The 16519-nt window shown below is 43.8% G+C and overlaps 1 protein-coding gene across 4 annotated transcripts; it reads right to left on the bottom strand.

Moving 5' to 3' along the window:
* Positions 1-7472: 7472 nt before the first annotated feature.
* TCHH (trichohyalin) lies at positions 7473-15725 on the bottom strand. Of its 4 annotated transcripts, XM_066262111.1 has the most exons (6): positions 15677-15725; positions 14201-14366; positions 12058-13233; positions 11054-11640; positions 10707-11014; positions 7473-10574 (listed from the first exon to the last, which is right to left on the bottom strand). In XM_066262111.1, the coding sequence occupies exons 2-6, from the start codon at positions 14336-14338 to the stop codon at positions 8530-8532; spliced, it is 4254 nt and encodes a 1417-aa protein (XP_066118208.1). In that variant the 5' UTR covers positions 14339-14366; positions 15677-15725; the 3' UTR covers positions 7473-8529. The 4 variants fall into 4 exon arrangements, with proteins under 4 accessions (XP_066118208.1, XP_066118204.1, XP_066118205.1 ...); XM_066262107.1 differs by having other exon boundaries at positions 11054-13233; XM_066262108.1 differs by having other exon boundaries at positions 7473-10567; positions 10718-11014; positions 11054-13233.
* Positions 15726-16519: the final 794 nt, after the last annotated feature.

The following is a 16519-nucleotide window of genomic DNA, read 5'->3' as shown; positions in this document are numbered from 1 at the left end:
TAGCTTTTCTAAAAGAAATATAGTGAAAAAAATAACCACTTGGGTTATACTTAGACAACCTGCATCTAAAACCCACTAGTGTTTAACTCATTTTTGTGTATATATGTTTTCTAATTTTTTCTTGTTTTTACCAAACTAAATCATTTAGTTTTGTAATTTGTTCTGTTATACTATATGATGTTTATTAAAACATTTTTTACATCTTGTATTGATATATACATAACATTCTATTATATGAATGTATTATAGTTTATTTAACCACTCCTTTTTTAATATTTTAATTGTTTACAGTTTTTTTATTACTATACGCTATGGCATGTGTAGTGTGATGAATATCTTGTAGCTAAATTGTTGTGCACACTGTGGTTATACTTTTAGAGTCATATGCCCCTCCAAATGATCACTCAGAGCTCTCATAACCAGCACAGTTTGATAAATGAAAGGGTTGATGTATTTTATAGGTAGCACATCATTTGTGTTTAAGTAGAAAAATATTTTTACATGTTGTACATGCATATAATAATGCATTGAGGGCCTTGTGTAATCAACATGTATTTGTGCTCATGTTATAGGATTTTCTTTCAGTGCAATTAGATGACCAAGAAATAGCAGTTGAATAAACAAATGAGAAAAGTCATATGAGTTCAGCTCTGAACTGTAGTAGTCATTAGGCCTTAGACAAATTTAGAAACCTGTTTGATTTTTTTATTTGGAAATGAGAAAGAAAGAGTGATATTGTCTAGAAATTCCAGAACTGTAGGTGATTAAATTTGTAACATATGTAAAAACATTTAGCAAAAATGTTTGGCTTATATTGCAGTCTGTTGAATTAACAACTCTGAGAGGGCTGAGACTTTGTGTGCCTTGATCACTTAAATCACCAGCCCAGAACTGTGCCTGGAACACAGTAGGTACTCAAATATTTGTTAAGTGAAAAAAAATTGAGAGAAGTGTACTAAAATGAAAGAGTCCTGGACTAGAATTAAAAGAACTGGGCTGATTCCAGCCCTATCTCTAGCTCTATAACTTTGGTTCTTTTATTTTATTTCTATAGATTTAATATCCTCATGAAAACTGAAAGGTATGCAATAATCTTCATTTTTTGAGTTCTCACCTTATATTTTACATGCATTATTTTTACCCTTCATAACAATCGTGATAGGTAGGAACTGTCATCCCTGTTTTACAGCCAAAGATATTTAAGCTTGAAGAGATTATGTAACTTGCTCATGTTAGACTACTAGGCCTCAGACAAGTTTCTAAACCATGAAAACTTAGGTATTCATGATTTCAAAATCTGAATTCTTTAAAGTACATCAGGCTGTCTCCCTGCTAATGGCCAAGGCACTCTTCAAGCTCTAACAATTTATGAATCTGTTCTATTCTATGCTGGCCATAAATATATTTGGTGGATCAATTAGTATTTTAAATTTCTAGAAACAATGGTAGGAAAAAAATTGGTCTAATGATTTTATAGAGAAATATTTTTATTTATTTATTTATTTATTTTTATTTTTTTAAATTTTTTTTATTTATTCATTTTTAGAGAGGAGAGAGAGACAGAGAGAGAGAAAGGGGGAGGAGCTGGAAGCATCAACTCCCATATGTGCCTTGACCAGGCAAGCCCAGGGCTTTGAACCGGCAACCTCAGCATTTCCAGGTTGACGCTTTACCCACTGCGCCAGCACAGGTCGAGAAATATTTTTATTATACGTTAACTTGGAACTTATTATCACTTGGAACCATCCTAACTCTGGAATAATAAATTTCGTTTTCACAGTCCCTGTCCACTGCCTCTTTTCCTTATAGCTCTCCCATTTATCAATTCCCAATATATATTCCCAATATTTGAAACCTCAGTCCACAGACCTACATCTCTTAGTCCTTGCCTGTACACACTAGCTTTCTTCTCCTGCTTAGCTTCTGTAACAGTTAATTTTATGTGCCAATTTTGCTGACTATGTGAAGGTGTTTTTGGATGAGATTAACAATAAATGGAAAGACTTTGAGTAAAGCAGATTATCCTCTATCCATGTGATTGGGCCTTATCTAATCAATTAAAAAAAGCCTTACAAAGACTAATCTCCCCTACACAAGAGGAAATTTGCCAGCAGCTGGCTTTCAGACTTGAATGCAACATTGGCTTTTCCTACAGCCTCCAGACTGCTGGACCACCCGGCAGATTTTGGACTTGCCAACTTTAATTATCATGTGAGCTAATTCTTTAAAAAAAAATTTTTTTTATTATTGATTTTAGTGAGAGAGGAAGGGAGAGAGAGAGAGAGAGAGAGAGAGAGAGAGAGAGAGGAACATCCATCTGTTCCTGTATGTGCCCTGACTAGGGATTGAATTGGCAACCTCTGCATTTCAGGATGAAGTTCTAACATGTGAGCCAATTCTTTAAAATCTCTCTCTTTTTTCTCTATCTCTCTCATTTTATATAAACTTACCTTGTGCCCATAATCCCACCTAACCAATTCCTTCAACTTCATAGTTAGTATTCTTGAAAACCTTGTCTTAGTTTTTGCTTTTCTTACAGTCTTCAACCCATTCCAATGAGATATATATGAGATCATTACTGATTACTATGTCACTAAATCACTAGGTATTTTTTAGCACTTAACTTACTTGGTTTCTCTGAAATATGTGACGATAGCTCCTCTTTCTTGCAGCATGTTCTTCCTTAGTTTTTGTGATACCACATACTCCTGGTTTTCCTTTTGCCTCTGTTACAGCTTATTTTAATTCTCCTTTTTAGTTATTTTCTTTTGCCTTTCCTTTAAATGTTGCTATTTCTGAAAATTCTCTTAGCTCAGTTTTTCATCTTCTTATCTTCATGTCCTGAATAATCTTATCTACTCTCTAGGATTCTATTACTACTGATAGGCTGATATTCTCCTTTTATATAACAAATCCAAACCTCTTACTTGAGCTACAGACTCATATAACCAGCTGTCAACTAGTTAATGCTTCTTGAAAGTCTCAAATACATCCCTAACTCAATGTAAATAAACTAAACTTGTCATTTCTCATCACTACAAACCTGAAATCTCATTGTGCTTCCATTTCAATAATGGTACCATTATCCACCCAGTTTCTCCAGCTATAACTCTAATATCATCTTTTATTTCCTCTCCATCATCTCTTCAATATATCACTTACTCCTATTGATTCTCTTCTCAAATATATCCACTTTTCTTTTACCACATACCATTATCCTAGTTCAGACTATCATGTCTCTCACAGGAATTATTGTTATATCTTCTCAATACTCTCTCTACTTCTATTTCCTCTCCAACCCATCCTGCACATTGTAGCCACAGCAATCCTTATAAAATTTCAATCTGGTTAATAATTCTTTGTCATGAAGACTAGAGATAAAATAGTGGATTATTTCTGAAACGTGGAGGGCCTTAAATTTCAAACTGAGGAATTTAGACTTTATCTTGCAGAAAATAAACACAATTGTTTTTTAAAAAAAGGAAATGTGACAACAGAAATCAGATTTTAAAATGTTTTTGTAATTCGAGTGCCTGCCATGGATATCCTGAGGGTTCAGAAAATGATAACCTATTCAAAAATCTACTTTTGTTTTGTTTCAGATTATTGCATGTGGCTGTCAATTCTTTATTAACAAGGCAAATATGCTTATTACATGTTACATAGATTATAATCTTCAGCAAATTACAATCCCACTACACTTGCTGAACAAACTCATAATTACTATGACTGAATGAAAATATTAGTAATGTGTAATTAGTAAGGAAGATGGAGCAGAGACGGGTTCATACTTAACTAATGGCCACACTCAGTTCAAGAGGGACTGGGTTCTAGGACTTTGTTTTCTCCTCAGAAAAGAATGGGAGTAATTAAATGCATATGTGAGTTCATAGATCAGAGTCAATGATCTTTGATAGTAATAGGGTCACAGAAAATGAGTTATGTAGGGGCCTTCTCCTTCAATAAATAAACCAGGGATGATAGAAAGGTACTCTGGAGAGGAATTTGGGAGAGAAGTGGAAGAAGTTCAGGTCTGATTGGTTAGAAAGGAAAGATCTTTGAATCTGGAACTAAGCTCTGATGATCACCTTCATCAGTTAATTTTCCCCCATTTTCTGTTAGCTAAAGATAGAGTTGTGGTGAAGGATTATTTGCATTGATTTGCTAGAATTAATTATTTTTCAATCTTGGTAATAACCTTGGTGATTGCTATTCTAGTCTCATAGTTTGATATGTGAAACAGTGGAGGCCCAGAAATGTTAAGTGGCTTGCACAAGGTCATATATACAGAGGCAGATTTAACGACAGGAGCAATGGGTGTGTGCCCTGGGCCCACAAAGCCCCAACTTCTGAAGGGGCCCACAAAACTCCAACTTTACACTTTTTTCTAATGACACGAAGTTTGGTTTCATATGTGCATTTTTAAACATTAATAGTTCATAATATTTTTTATTTATTTTAAAAATATGATTAACATGTATTTTTATTTATTTACTTATTTTTTTGTATTTTTCCGAAGCTGGAAACGGGGAGGCAGTCAGACAGACTCCCACATGCGCCCAACTGGGATCCACCCAGCATGCCCACCAGGGGGCGACGCTCTGCCCATCTTGGGGTATCGCTCTGTTGCAACCAGAGCCATTCTAGCGCCTGAGGCAGAGGCCACAGAACCATCCCCAGTGCCTGGGCAAACTTTGCTCCAGTGGAGCCTTGGCTGTGGGAGGGGAAGAGAGAGACAGAGAGGAAGGAGAGGGGGAGGGGTGTAGAAGCAGATGGGTGCTTCTCCTGTGTGCCCTGGCCGGGAATTGAACCTGGGACTCCTGCACGCCAGGCCGAGGCTCTACCACTGAGCCAACCGGCCAGGGCCAACATGTATTTTTATTTTTCTTGTCTCTCTTTTTTAAAAAATATTTTCTTGTGCACCCAGGGCCTTAACTAACCTTAATCCACCTCTGGCCACATAGATAGTAAAGTGAAGAAATAGGTCAGAGTAACTATTTTACCACTGTATGAAGATTGCCTAATTCTTATATTCTTAGTAGCATTCTTTTCACTGCACCATAGAAACCATGACAGATTTCTTTTTCTTTTCTCTCTTTTCTTTTCTTATTAAGTGAGAGGTGGGGAGGCAGAGAGACAGACTCCTGCATGCACCCTGACCAGGATCCACCCAGCAAGCCCCCTAGCTGGCAATGCTCCATCCATCTGAGACCGCTGCTTCATTGCTTGGCCACTGAGCTATTTTAGCACCTGAAGGGAGGCCATGAAGCAATCTTCAATGCCTGGAGCCAACTTTGCTCAAACCATTCAAGCCATGGCTGTTGGAGAGGGAGAGAGAGAGAGAGAGAGAGAGAGAGAGAGAGAGAGAGAAGTAGAAGGGGGAAAGTGAAAAAGCAGATGGTTGCTTCTGTGTGTGCCCTGACTGGGAATTGAACCTAGATGTCCATACACCAGGTTGACACTCTACCTTTGAGCCAACCGGCCAGGGTCGAAACTATGACAGATTTAATTAAAAAATGAGTGTCTTTGAGCAACCAGAACAGGCTTGTGTAATGTCAAAGGATAAGGATCATTACAATACAAATAGATTGCTCTGACAACATAATCTCACCTTACATGATATATTAGTTTGCTAGACCTGTCATAACAAAGAGCCACAGATTGGGTGGCTTAACCAACAGAATTTTTTCTCATAATTTTTGAGGCCAGATGTCTAAGATCAAGGTGTCGGGAGGGTTGGTTTCTTCTGAAGGTTATGAAGGAAGGATCTATTCTAGGCCTCTATCCTTGACTTATTGATGGCCATCTTTTTCCTGTGACTTCACATTCATTGTCTTTGCTCCATCACATATGTTTAAATTTTCTCTTCTTATAAGGACACCATTTGTTTTGGATTAGGGCCCACATAATGATTTCATTTCAATTAAATTATCTATTTAAATACTATATCTCCTATATTATACTGTATTCTAAGGTACTGAGGGTTAAATGTCAACATATGAATCTTCAGGGGGACATATTTCAATGCATAACATATAGAGACCAGCTTTGCCAGCACACCCCATTCCTCGGCAGCAGCCAAGGTAATGTTAATAGAACTCCCAGTTGTATTAATTGCCTAACAGCCTCAAGCTTCTGCCCATGCAAGGGCAATGTGATGAAACAATATTTTCTTTTTTGGAAATGGCTTTCTTCATCTTGTAAAGTACTGCAAGAAGTCTGAAGGGTTTTGATTATATTAGCCATAATTATTATTGTTGAACTGTAGCTTAGATGATGAGTATATATTTCAGGAGTATCCTGAGGCTGGCATTTTAAAGGAGGCTCTCAAATGAGTGACATTGAGGGGATCCTGGGGAAAGCCAGTGAAGCTCTTCCATGGTTTCTGTGAAGATCCTTAAGTAAGGAAAGTATACATTGACCTTAGAATAGTTTTGTAGTCAGAAATCATTTGACAGTGGTGATGTCTCAAGGTAGTGTGTCAGGGAATTCCCAGATTCTGTGCTTGGTGAGCACCTGTTATTTGTGTTAAAGTGAGAGAGAGGCTGGTACTCCTTGCAGAAAATGCCATCTTATTGCATCAGAATGATACTCAGGAGCTTAGCTTTCTTGCCTCCACCACAGAACAAAATGTTGAATGTCTATAACTTACGACACTTTCTAATCTATGACTGTTACATACAATTGGAAATGATGCTATCCTGGATCAGGGCCTTCTTGAACTTATTCCTGGTACTAAGGTGTGAATACTTGGTAGACTCCAGCAGGTGACACAGGGGTGCTTGGATCACTAGATAATAATTTGATTTTTTGGCATTCGCATTCTGACTAGGTTTCCAAATAGACTGTGGTGCTTAAAACAATAGCTCATCTACAATTTCTATAATGCTGAATTGAACTTTCAGGCCACTTTCTACTATTGGTCCATTAGACATCAGAGACAAAGAAGTTGCTCTATTCTTGAAAGAAAATATTAACAAACACTGGGAGCACCATCATTTGTCATGACCAGTGAGCTACTGTAAAAAAGAGCACAGAAAGCTGAGGATAATAAAAATGCCATATTTTTCACTCCATAAGATACACTCCCCCCCCCCAAATGTGGAAGGAAAAGTGCCCATGTGTCTTATGAAGCGAAAAAACTGGTATTTTATTAAATATTTTAACACACCATTTGGTTCAGAATATTTTTTTTCTTATTTTCCTCCTTAAAACCCTAGGTATGTCTTATGGAGTGAAAAATATGGTACTTAGGCAGAGAATCCTACTTGGGGATGGAAATAATATAGGGTTCACCCTAACAGGATAAAATGGTTGGGGTAAACAAAGGTGTTGTTTTTCTTTCCCTTTTCATATTTAGACATAGATAATTGTAACCAAATACCCTTAAGTGAACAGGAACGTCTTTCAGTTCTTAGACCACTAGATCTTGAGTTATGATTTGATGCATAGTTAAAACACACACAAAAAAATTGTTTGCCAAACATTTATTATTAATTTTTATAAAGTCTAATTATTTCAACTAGAATGTCTCCAAGGTAGTATCAATGGGTCTTAAAGGATTGCAGGCTGATGGGTCTTCTGAAGGGCCTATAGAAACTTGCCCCCGTTTACAAATTTTTCCTTTTCTCTCCTCCAAAACACAGTGATCTCTTATTGGCCCTAGAGCAAGAGAGGTGTTTACAGGATTCTGAGCAGATTCCCTTTCAGGTAAAATGAACAAACGTAGTTATATTCTGAAATTCATCAAAGACTGGGGTAAGAGAACTTCAGCACTAAGACTACAGCAGACACAGTTTTAAAATTTGAGCTCTGGACTTGTTTGAGAAACATCTTGCTTTGCTTTATAACAGTTTAAGTGTTTATGGGGTTAAGTGTAAAAAAAAAAATCCAATTCAAATTCTAAGACTTAAAAAGCTAAATCTTATTCTTAGCAGATATTTCTTCCAGTTATGGGCTGATAGCACATGGAGTTTTTCTGTAAAAGTCAGTTTCTCTGCATTCGTTATTCAACAGTTGTAAAAATTCAGTCTCCTTGCAGAATCTGTAGTAACTATGCCACAAAAAATGTGAGGCTATTTGGAGGTACTTATTAATGTAATTTAGGCCCAAGAAGAAATACCAGCCTGAACATTAAAAATATCTAAATTCTACACAAGATAGATCAACCACTAAAAAGAAATGACCCAATTCTTTTAAATCTCATATATTTTTCTTGTTACTTTTTAAAGCAATAAACTTTGTCCTCCAAACAAAACTCCTTAAACAAATTAAATGTTTTAAAAAAATGCACACTAAATCTGCATCAAAGAACAAAGACATCTTGCAGTAAAGAACTATTTGAGAAAAAATAAAAGATAAAAGTACAAGGTACATGAAATGAATATAGTTCAAATCTCTGGAAAAAGAAAAAGACATTCTAACAAGAGAATTTTCCCACAACCAAAAACATTCGAGTCATTAGATATCCAGTGATTTCCATTTTCCTTTGCTGAAGCTTTGGCGAGCGTCGGGATATGGCAGCATCTCTTAAGGACGGTATTGGGATCTCTGCTCTTGGATGTACTCATAGAGAGGGCTGGAGCGCACTGGGACACTGGCAAACTGACGCTTACCAGGCTCCTCAATTTGCTGACCGCCCTTGTCTTTTTTCTCCCAGAGTTGGCCACGCCTCTGTGCCTCCTCTTGTTGGCGGCGGAGCTGCTCTTCTTCCCGGAATTTTCTTTCCTGTTCTTGGAGGCGTCTCTGCTCTTCTTTGCGCAGTTCCTGTTCCTGATCACGCTTCTTATCCTCCCGGGCAAACTGTTCCTTCTCCCGGTACTGCTGGTCTCGCTCCTGCCGGCGCCTCAATTCTTGCTCCTCCCGACGCCGCTGATCTTCTCGGCGACGTAGCTGCTCTTCTTCCCGTTCCTGAAGAAGCTGTTTTCCTTCACGGAACTTTCTCTCGCGCTCCTGGCGAAGCTGTTGCTCGCGATCCTGGTCGAGCAGTTGCTGTTCCTCCTCATGTAACTTTCCGTCACGCTCTCGGCGACGCAGCCGCTGTTCCCGTTCCTGGAGGAGCTGTTCCTCCTCGTGGAATTTTCTGTCGCGCGCCTGGCGGCGCAACTGTTCTTCCCTTTCCTGAAGGTACTGTTCTTCCTCATCAAACTTTCTGTCGCGACGCAGCTGCTGTTCTTCCCATTCCTGGAGAAGCTGTTTCTCCTCAAGGAACTTCCTGTCGCGCGCCTGGCGGTGCAGCTGTTCTTCCCTTTCCTGGAGGAGCGGTTCCTCCTCACGGAACTTTCTGTCGCGTTCTTGGCGACGCAGCTGCTGTTCTTCCCTTTCTTGGAGGAGCTGTTCCTCCGCACGGAATTTTCCGTCTCGTTCCAGGCGGCTCAGCTGTTCTTCCCTTTCCTGGAGGAGCGGTTCCTCCTCACGGAACTCTCTGTAGTGACGCAGCTGCGGTTCTTCTCGTTCCTGGAGGAGCTGTTCCTCTTCACGGAACTTTCTGTCGCGCGCCTGGCGGCGCAGTTGTTCTTCCCGTTCCTCGAGGAGCTGTTCCTCTTCACGGAACTTTCTGTCGCGCGCCTGGCGGCGCAGTTGTTCTTCCCGTTCCTCGAGGAGCTGTTCCTCTTCACGGAACTTTCTGTCACGCGCCTGGCGGCGCAGCTGCTCTTCCCTTTCTAGGAGGAGCTGTTCCTCTTCACGGAACTTTCTGTCGCGCGCCTGGCGGCGCAGCTGCTCTTCCCTCTCCTGGAGGAGCCGTTCCTCCTCACGGAATTTTCTGTCTCGCTCCTGGCGACGCTGCTGCTGTTCCTCCTGATACTGTCTCTCCAGTTCCTGGAGCCTCTTCTCCTGCTGCAGCTGCTCGTGTTGAGTTGGCTTGGCATACAACGTGTATCGCCGGCGTCTCTGGTTTTCCTCCTCTAATTCCCACCTCCATTTCTGGTCTCGGCGCAGCTCCTCGTAGCGCCGCTCCCTCTCATTAGGCTCTTGGAGGCGCTCTTCTTCCTCCAGGAACTGCTGCTCCTGCTCCCTCGCCAGTCGCTGTCTGCTCTGCTCTTCCCCACCGAGCAGTTGTTCTGGCTTCTGGCGCTGATCTCCCCTCAGCTGCTGGTCCCGCTGCTCCCGCAACGCAAGTCTGGCCGACAGCCTCTGACGGCGCTGCTCACTTTCTTCCTCTGCCTGCCACTTGAGATCATAGCGCTGTTTTTCCTCCTCCTGGCGCAGCCTCCTGTCGCGCTCCTCCAGAAGTGGCTGGCTCTGCCACTGGGCATCCTCTTCCCGCTCTCGCAGCCGCTGCTCGCGCTCCTGGAGCCGCTTCTCCTCCTCTTCCTCTTGTTCCTGGCGGAGCCTCTGCAGTTCCTGCCTGCGTGCCTTCGAGTAAACTTTGCTCTGACGCGCGTCAGCCTCACTTTCCAGCTGCCTCTGCCACCTCAAAGTACGGCTCTCGCCCCGCTCACGGGCCTCTTCCTGCTGCACTTCCTCCTCAGCCAGCTCCTGCTTGCGCCTCCCCTCTTGCTCCCGCCTCAGCTCTTGCTCCAGCCTCTCCTGCTCCTGCATCTGAAAGAGCGGCTCCTGCTCGCGCCTCAGCTGCTCCAAGAGTGGCTCCCGCTCGCGACTCAGCTCCTGCCCACGCCTCTCCTGCTCGCGCCTCAGCTCCTGCTCGCGCCTCAGCTCCTGCTCACGCCTCTCCTGCTCGCGCCTCAGCTGCTCCAAGAGCGGCTCCTGCTCGCGCCTCAGCTCCTGCTCGCGCCTCAGCTCCTGCTCGCGCCTCAGCTCCTGCCCACGCCTCTCCTGCTCGCGCCTCAGCTGCTCCAAGAGCGGCTCCTGCTCGCGCCTCAGCTCCTGCTCGCGCCTCAGCTCCTGCTCGCGCCTCAGCTCCTGCTCGCGCCTCAGCTCCTGCCCACGCCTCTCCTGCTCGCGCCTCAGCTGCTCCAAGAGCGGCTCCTGCTCGCGCCTCAGCTTCTGCTCCCGTCTCTTCTCCTGCTCGCGCCTCAGCTCCTGCTCACGACTCAGCGGCTCCTGTTCGCGCCTCAGCTCCTGCTCACGACTCAGCGGCTCCTGTTCGCGCCTCAGCTCCTGCTCACGCCTCAGCTCCTGCTCGCGCCTCAGCTTCTGCTCTCGTCTCTCCTCCTGCTCGCGCCTCAGCTTCTGCTCTCGTCTCTCCTCCTGCTCGCGCCTCAGCTGCTCCAAGAGCGGCTCCTGCTCGCGCCTCAGCTCCTGCCCACGCTCGCGCCTCAGCTCCTGCTCACGCTCGCGCCTCAGCTCCTGCTCACGCTCGCGCCTCAGCTCCTGCCCACGCTCGCGCCTCTCCTCCTGCTCGAGCCTCAGCTGCTCCAAGAGCGGCTCCTGTTCGCGCCTCAGTTCTTGCTCACGCCTCAGCTCCTGCCCACGCCTCAGCTCCTGCCCACGCCTCAGCTGCTCCAAGAGCGGCTCCTGATCGCGCCTCAGCTCCTGCTCACGCCTCTCCTCCTGCTCGCGCCTCAGCTCCTGCTCACGCCTCTCGTCCTGCTCACGCCTCAGCCGCTCCAAGAGCGGCTCCTGCTCGCGCCTCAGCTCCTGCCCACGCCTCTCCTGCTCGCGCCTCAACTTCAGCTCGCGCCTCTCCTGCTCGCGCCTCAGCTCCTGCTCCAAGCGCGGCTCCTGCTCGCGCCTCAGCTCCTGCTCCAAGCGCGGCACCTGCTCGCGCCTCAGCTCCTGCTCCAAGCGCGGCGCCTGCTCGCGTCTCAGCTCCTGCTCGCGCCTCAGTTCCTGCTCCAAGCGCGGCACCTGCTCGCGCCTCAGCTCCTGCTCGCGCCTCAGCTCCTGCTCCAAGCGCGGCGCCTGCTCGCGCCTCAGCTCCTGCTCGCGCCTCAGTTCCTGCTCCAAGCGCGGCACCTGCTCGCGCCTCAGCTCCTGCTCGCGCCTCAGTTCCTGCTCTAAGCGCGGCTCCTGCTCGCGCCTCAGCTCCTGCTCGCGCCTCAGTTCCTGCTCCAAGCGCGGCACCTGCTCGCGCCTCAGTTCCTGCTCCAAGCGTGGCTCCTGCTCGCGCCTCAGCTCCTGCTCGCGCCTCAGTTCCTGCTCTAAGCGCGGCACCTGCTCGCGCCTCAGCTCCTGCTCGCGCCTCAGTTCCTGCTCCAAGCGCGGCTCCTGCTCGCGCCTCAGCTCCTGCTCGCGCCTCAATTCCTGCTCCAAGCGCGGCTCCTGCTCGCGCCTCAGCTCCTGCTCGCGCCTCAATTCCTGCTCTAAGCGCGGCTCCTGCTCGCGCCTCAGCTCCTGCTCGCGCCTCAGCTCCTGCTCGCGCCTCAGTTCCTGCTCCAAGCGCGGCTCCTGCTCGCGCCTCAGTCCCTGCTCCAAGCGCGGTTCCTGTTCGCGCCTCAGCTCCTGCTCCAAGCGCCGCTCCTGCTCGCGCCTCAGTCCCTGCTCCAAGCGCGGCTCCTGCTCGCGCCTCAGCTCCTGCTCGCGCCTCAGCCCCTGCTCGCGCCTCAGCCCCTGCTCCAAGCGCCGCTCCTGCTCGCGCCTCTCCCCCCGCTCTCGCCTTTCCCCCCGCTCGCGCCTCTCCCCCTGCTCGCGCCTCTCTTCCTGCTGGCGCTTCAGCTTCTGTTCCAAACGCGGTTCCTGCTCGAGCGAGAGGTCTTGCTCGCGCCTCAGCTGCTGCTGGCGCCTTTCCTGCTCCAAGCGCTCCAGACGCCCGCGCCTCAGCCTTTGCAGCTGCTCCTCCTCCAGGCGCCCGCTGCTCAGCTCCTGCCGTTCCCGCCGGGCTAGTTGCTCCTCTTCCTGGCGCTCGCGCTGCTGCTCGTCGAGGCGCTGGCCCTTTCGCTGCTCCAGCATTTCTCGCCTCCGCTCTGGGTCGGAAAACTCCTCAGGCGTCCGCCCCTGGCGCCTCAGCTGCTGCTCTTCCTCCTCACCGCGCGTTTCCCGTTCTCGCCTTTGCAGCCGTTGCTCACGTCTCTCTTGCTTTTCTCTTTGCTCCTCTTCCTCAGCGAGCTCCCTCTTTTGTTCCTGCCTCTTCTGCCTGCCGCCTTCTTCCAGCTCCCTGTCCCGGGGCTCAAATCTCCATTGGTCTTCTTTCCTGGAATCTTGTAACGGGTTCCCCTTTCCCTCACACTCGGCTTCCTTTTCCTCTAGCCCTGAGGCCTCAGCGAGAGCGTAATAACAAGCTTGGGCCATTTTGAAAATGAACAGAAGGAACTCATTGAAATCCACAAGCCCGTTACAGTCGCGATCCAGAAGTTCCAGGATCAGATCTACCGTGTCAGGATCATGTGGTCTCTATGAAAAAAGATGGGAAAAAAAATTTTTTTTTTTTACAATGTACTATCTACAGGAAGTAAACTTTCATACATACAGTGTATATTTTATGATATGCTGATACTTAAAAGACATTAAGAGCTATTAGAAAAACCCCAGTGTGCATGGTAGAGTTTTGTTGTCCCCAGGTAAAATGTGAATACTTCATGTTATAGCATGCATTTGTTGGAAATGTTTGCATTTTGTAATTAAGGGCTGATTAAAGACATACAAGTTCTTTTTTAACAGTTGCATGATTCTTTTAATACATATTAGAAAAAAATTACTAGAATATCAGTTTGTGATTTCACAGATAATACTGTTTAGACACTAAATGAAATAAATGAGCTGTTTTACAGAAACACCTGAAGTAAATAGTAGTGGTTCATAGATATTCTAAAAATTGTGATGGTAGCATTTGACTGCCCATGTTTAAGCACAGGTTCTCTTTAGCTGGTGAATAAGAATGAACTCATCCTCAAGAAAAAATAAAATAGAAATTTATGAAAATTTGCAGCAGCCATTTCTGTCTGAAAAAGCCAGTACCTCTGATTGGACTTTCATCCCATGTTTGAAAACAGAAGAAAATATTCATGGTAGCACCATTTTACCAGCGAGCAGTCTGATCCTAATTATTGAAATTTGGAAATAAGTTTAAGTTCTTTCCAAGTCTAGTTTGATCTGACATCTTTGATGATAACTTCCCACGACCAGTTCATATATAATGACATTGCCATCAAGCACATGAAATAATTGCTAGTAACTTTTTTAGTACTTAGAGTAGAATGCTAGTTAAGTACCTTTGGGCTCAAATGACTGGGGATGTAGTGTAGTATTGTCATGGTGTAAAATGAATATAAAATCGCTATTCCTTGCTCTGGACACTCCAGAGAAGAAATTTTGTAATCGCAAATCAATACAGAAATTTTCTTTTGTTCTTGTTTCTTACCTGAAGGACAGCTGTAAATTCTCTTTCAAGGAGGTTCTTCAGGTCTTTCTTGCATAGTGCTGCCCCATCACAATCATGTGAGGCATATTGGTTGAACACTTCAGTGATATCAAAGATGCTTCTCAGAAGTGGAGACATTTTTTTTCTTCTTTGAGTTCAAGTAAACCTAAAACAATAAAATGGGACCCAGAATCAAAACTTTGTTTCTGATCTTGATAAGGTATCAGTCACACTGTTTTGGGTAGATCCCTATATAATTTGACTCTACAAGAGTAGTTATTTTTAGTCTGGGCTCAGAACATTTTATCTTTGAATATTGTACTTATACAGGGAAAGAGAGATCATGAAAAACTTCAAACTAGGGAATTATCTTTAGACTATCCTGTAGTCAGCTTTTAGATTGTTCACCCACTTTGGGTTTTCCATCTCATTTTCTTCTCTCTTTTTATGCTCCTTAACATATTTCAGGTCAGACAGGTAAAGAGAATTGTAGAAAATTTAACTGCATATGTTGCTATTCATAGCATCTTCCTCTAAAGTTGTACAAAAAGGATAGGTGAAAGCCAAAAGTGAAGAAAGATCTGATAGTATCTTAAAGTATGTAGAAGAAACCATTTACATCTAATTGTGATAGCAAAACATTTGATGGTAACTAGAACATTAGAAAAAGAATGTGAATTATTTCCCAACATTATAGTTTATAAGAGATCTAGGAGTATAATTAATTTATAAGACACCAGTTCTAAGATTAAACAGTACTTCTTCTTAGTCAAAGGTGGCATTGTAATATTCAGATATACCAGTGCAGAAAACAAAGACTGCATGTTATCTGCCTTAACTAAGATATGCTATAGATATTCAATTATTGAAAACTTCTGAGAGGTACTCTTGACTAGTCACCAGAGTCAATAGATCAAACTGAACCTTGACAACTTTGGATAATACTGCTCTCGTGCTTGGCTTTTGTTAAAACCAAAGAAACCATTTGAATCTTGGTATTGTAAAAGATGGGACTTAGCTAAAAGCAGATCACTGTTAAAGAAATACATGGAAAGTTTCACTGGTTGGGTGAGTATAGTAATTCATTTAGCTGGCTCCTTTAATTACTTTTCAACTCCAATCCCTCAGATGCCATAACTACATGAAGATGGCCCATATTGGGTAGAACCAATATAGAAAGAGAACCACAGTGAGATGGAAATTTTTGGAAAGATGAACCCCATCAGAGTCACACATAACTATCTTCCAACCCCTGATATGCAAAAACACAAAGTTCAAAGTCTTGGGAGAAAGGCCATGTCTCTATTTGAGTAATGGCTTCAATGATAGGAAGATGGCATGAAGTTAGAAATCCTTGTAAGATACTGATGTCTACTGGCACCATATACCCCCTTTACCTGCTTCCCACCAACACCTACAACAATTGAAAAATGAAGAATCATAGAGAAGAACATGATCCCACTGGAAAAGACTTACCCACTTCACCAGAGGGAGAAGTTGAGTGCTCGCTGACACCACTGGCAAGTGTACTGGGCAGCTGGGAACTGGGCCTTTTATATGGGTTTTAATTGTACCCTGAAGACCAACTTGGGAAGGAGACACCCACTCTGTGGGATGGCCTGATTCATTCCTAACCAAGCCCAGCTCCACCTCTGTCTCTACAAATGGTTTGTTTATCTCACTATTTGCTCACATAGCTATTTGGCATGAGGTTCATGGACTTTGCCTCCTGACAGGGTGCTGGCCCCACCTAACATGAAAGGATAGAATATTGAACAGAATCTCTAATTTTTTAATTGTTAAAATTAAGTAAAACAATAAAACAAAGAAATTAATGTTCAGAATCTTAATTATAATTTCATTACAAAATAGTAACCTCTAAGCCATTTACTTTATGACAAAATGTAATTCTAGATTGGAGTCAAACAGAAACTTTGACAAACTAATGAAAACTTACTAATTTCTTCCTGGGATGTAACAGTCCATGGGGAGCTGCTTAGAGCATTGCCTGAAGCAATTCTAGCACAATGAGAGGATATAAGGAATTGATTTTAGTTTCTTTTCTAAAAATGTAGGTGGGGAAAAAATTCCATTTGTATTCTTGGGTATTATGATGATTTTTGTATGGATTGTGAATTGCTTTCTTACTAAATAATTTTGGATAGTACTTTAAAAATGTTTTCTTAAATTGTTTATAAGAGAACTTGAAATCTGTCAAATTTCATTCTTATTCATTTAAATGAAGTTTGCTCTGTATTTTTTCATTAACGTATTGATGCCCCTGGAGGAAAAAAAAAAACTGTTGTAATCTGTTTTTGT

Source organism: Saccopteryx bilineata, chromosome 2, assembly GCF_036850765.1.
Source record: "Saccopteryx bilineata isolate mSacBil1 chromosome 2, mSacBil1_pri_phased_curated, whole genome shotgun sequence".
NCBI lineage: Eukaryota > Metazoa > Chordata > Mammalia > Chiroptera > Emballonuridae > Saccopteryx > Saccopteryx bilineata.
This window is presented reverse-complemented; position numbering and strand designations above follow the sequence as displayed.